Source organism: Sinocyclocheilus grahami, unplaced genomic scaffold, assembly GCF_001515645.1.
Source record: "Sinocyclocheilus grahami isolate Dianchi unplaced genomic scaffold, SAMN03320097.WGS_v1.1 scaffold24395.1, whole genome shotgun sequence".
In the NCBI taxonomy this organism is placed as follows: Eukaryota; Metazoa; Chordata; class Actinopteri; order Cypriniformes; family Cyprinidae; genus Sinocyclocheilus; species Sinocyclocheilus grahami.
The window spans coordinates 1,859-2,792 of record NW_015519462.1 but is presented as its reverse complement, the minus strand read 5'-3'; the positions used below and the strand labels follow the sequence as shown (position 1 = coordinate 2,792).

Here is a 934-nt window from a genome sequence, read left to right as displayed (position 1 = left end):
ACCTGATGTCTGGGGAGTTTGGGGTGTCTGTGGGGTTTGGGGTGTCTGAGGTGTCTGTGGGGTGTGAGGAGACTGGGGTGTGTGTGGGGTCTGCACACTCAAGGCTGGTGGGGTTGTAGCCTTGACAGGGTGGTTGTTCTGGGCAGAAGCTGTGCTGGCCATTCTGGTGACAGTCTGCTTGGGAGTGGGATTAGGTGTCACATTTAAAGACTGCAGAACATTTTTGGATGGTTTGGGAGCTGTGGGAGGAGGTGTAGGTTTTGGTGAAATTGGAGGAGGTACTTTCTTTCCTTCAACTGTAAATAGAAGAGAAAAGAGATAGGGAAAGAGATGGGAGAAGAGACTGAGCAGATTTTGATGCAACAAAGTCTAAATGCTACAGGGTTTTACGGGATACTCACATAATTGTGTAAAGACAGGGCAAGTGAAAGGGCCGCACTGTGTAGTACCTGGGCTGCCAGGTGCCCCAGTTGGTCCAGGAAATGGGGCTTTCTTGGTGATGGCAGCTGGTGGTCCTTGTTTCTTCATGTGCTGGGCCAGAACTGGTTTGGGGGACACCGGAGGTTTGACGGACCTACGAGGGGCACTCTCAGTAACATGGCCTTCCAGGTCTGCACTGTCCCGACGGGGTGAGTTCTCAGGATGTTCCTGTGGCCTGGGCTGTTCTGAAACAGTCACTTCTGAAACAGGGCGCCTTTTAATGGTGCCAGTCCCATTCTCAAATGGTACGGGCATCTGCCCATCCTGAAGTTCTTCTGTATCTTTGTCTTTGCTCTTGGGGCGGCGCTTAACCGTATTTGACTCTGTGAGATGGAACTTGGTGCCATTTGGTTGCTGCTTGGTGCTCTGGACCATCCTTTTCAGCGAGGCTGTGGCATCCACATGTGAAGGGTTCTCCTGGGGTAAAGAGTATGACATTTCTAGTCCCTCCTCA

The 934-nt window shown here is 51.7% G+C and overlaps 1 protein-coding gene across 1 annotated transcript in view; it reads right to left on the bottom strand.

Annotated features, from left to right (window-relative positions):
* Positions 1-12: 12 nt before the first annotated feature.
* LOC107580082 (caskin-1-like) overlaps positions 13-934 on the bottom strand; it is a gene marked incomplete at both ends in the record, with an annotated part of 2,702 nt that continues 1,780 nt past the window's right edge. Inside the window, 2 exons of the mRNA XM_016265827.1 lie at positions 13-296; positions 402-927. Coding sequence (XP_016121313.1) covers positions 13-296; positions 402-927 — 810 coding nt within the window. The remainder of the gene's footprint in view (positions 297-401; positions 928-934) is intronic.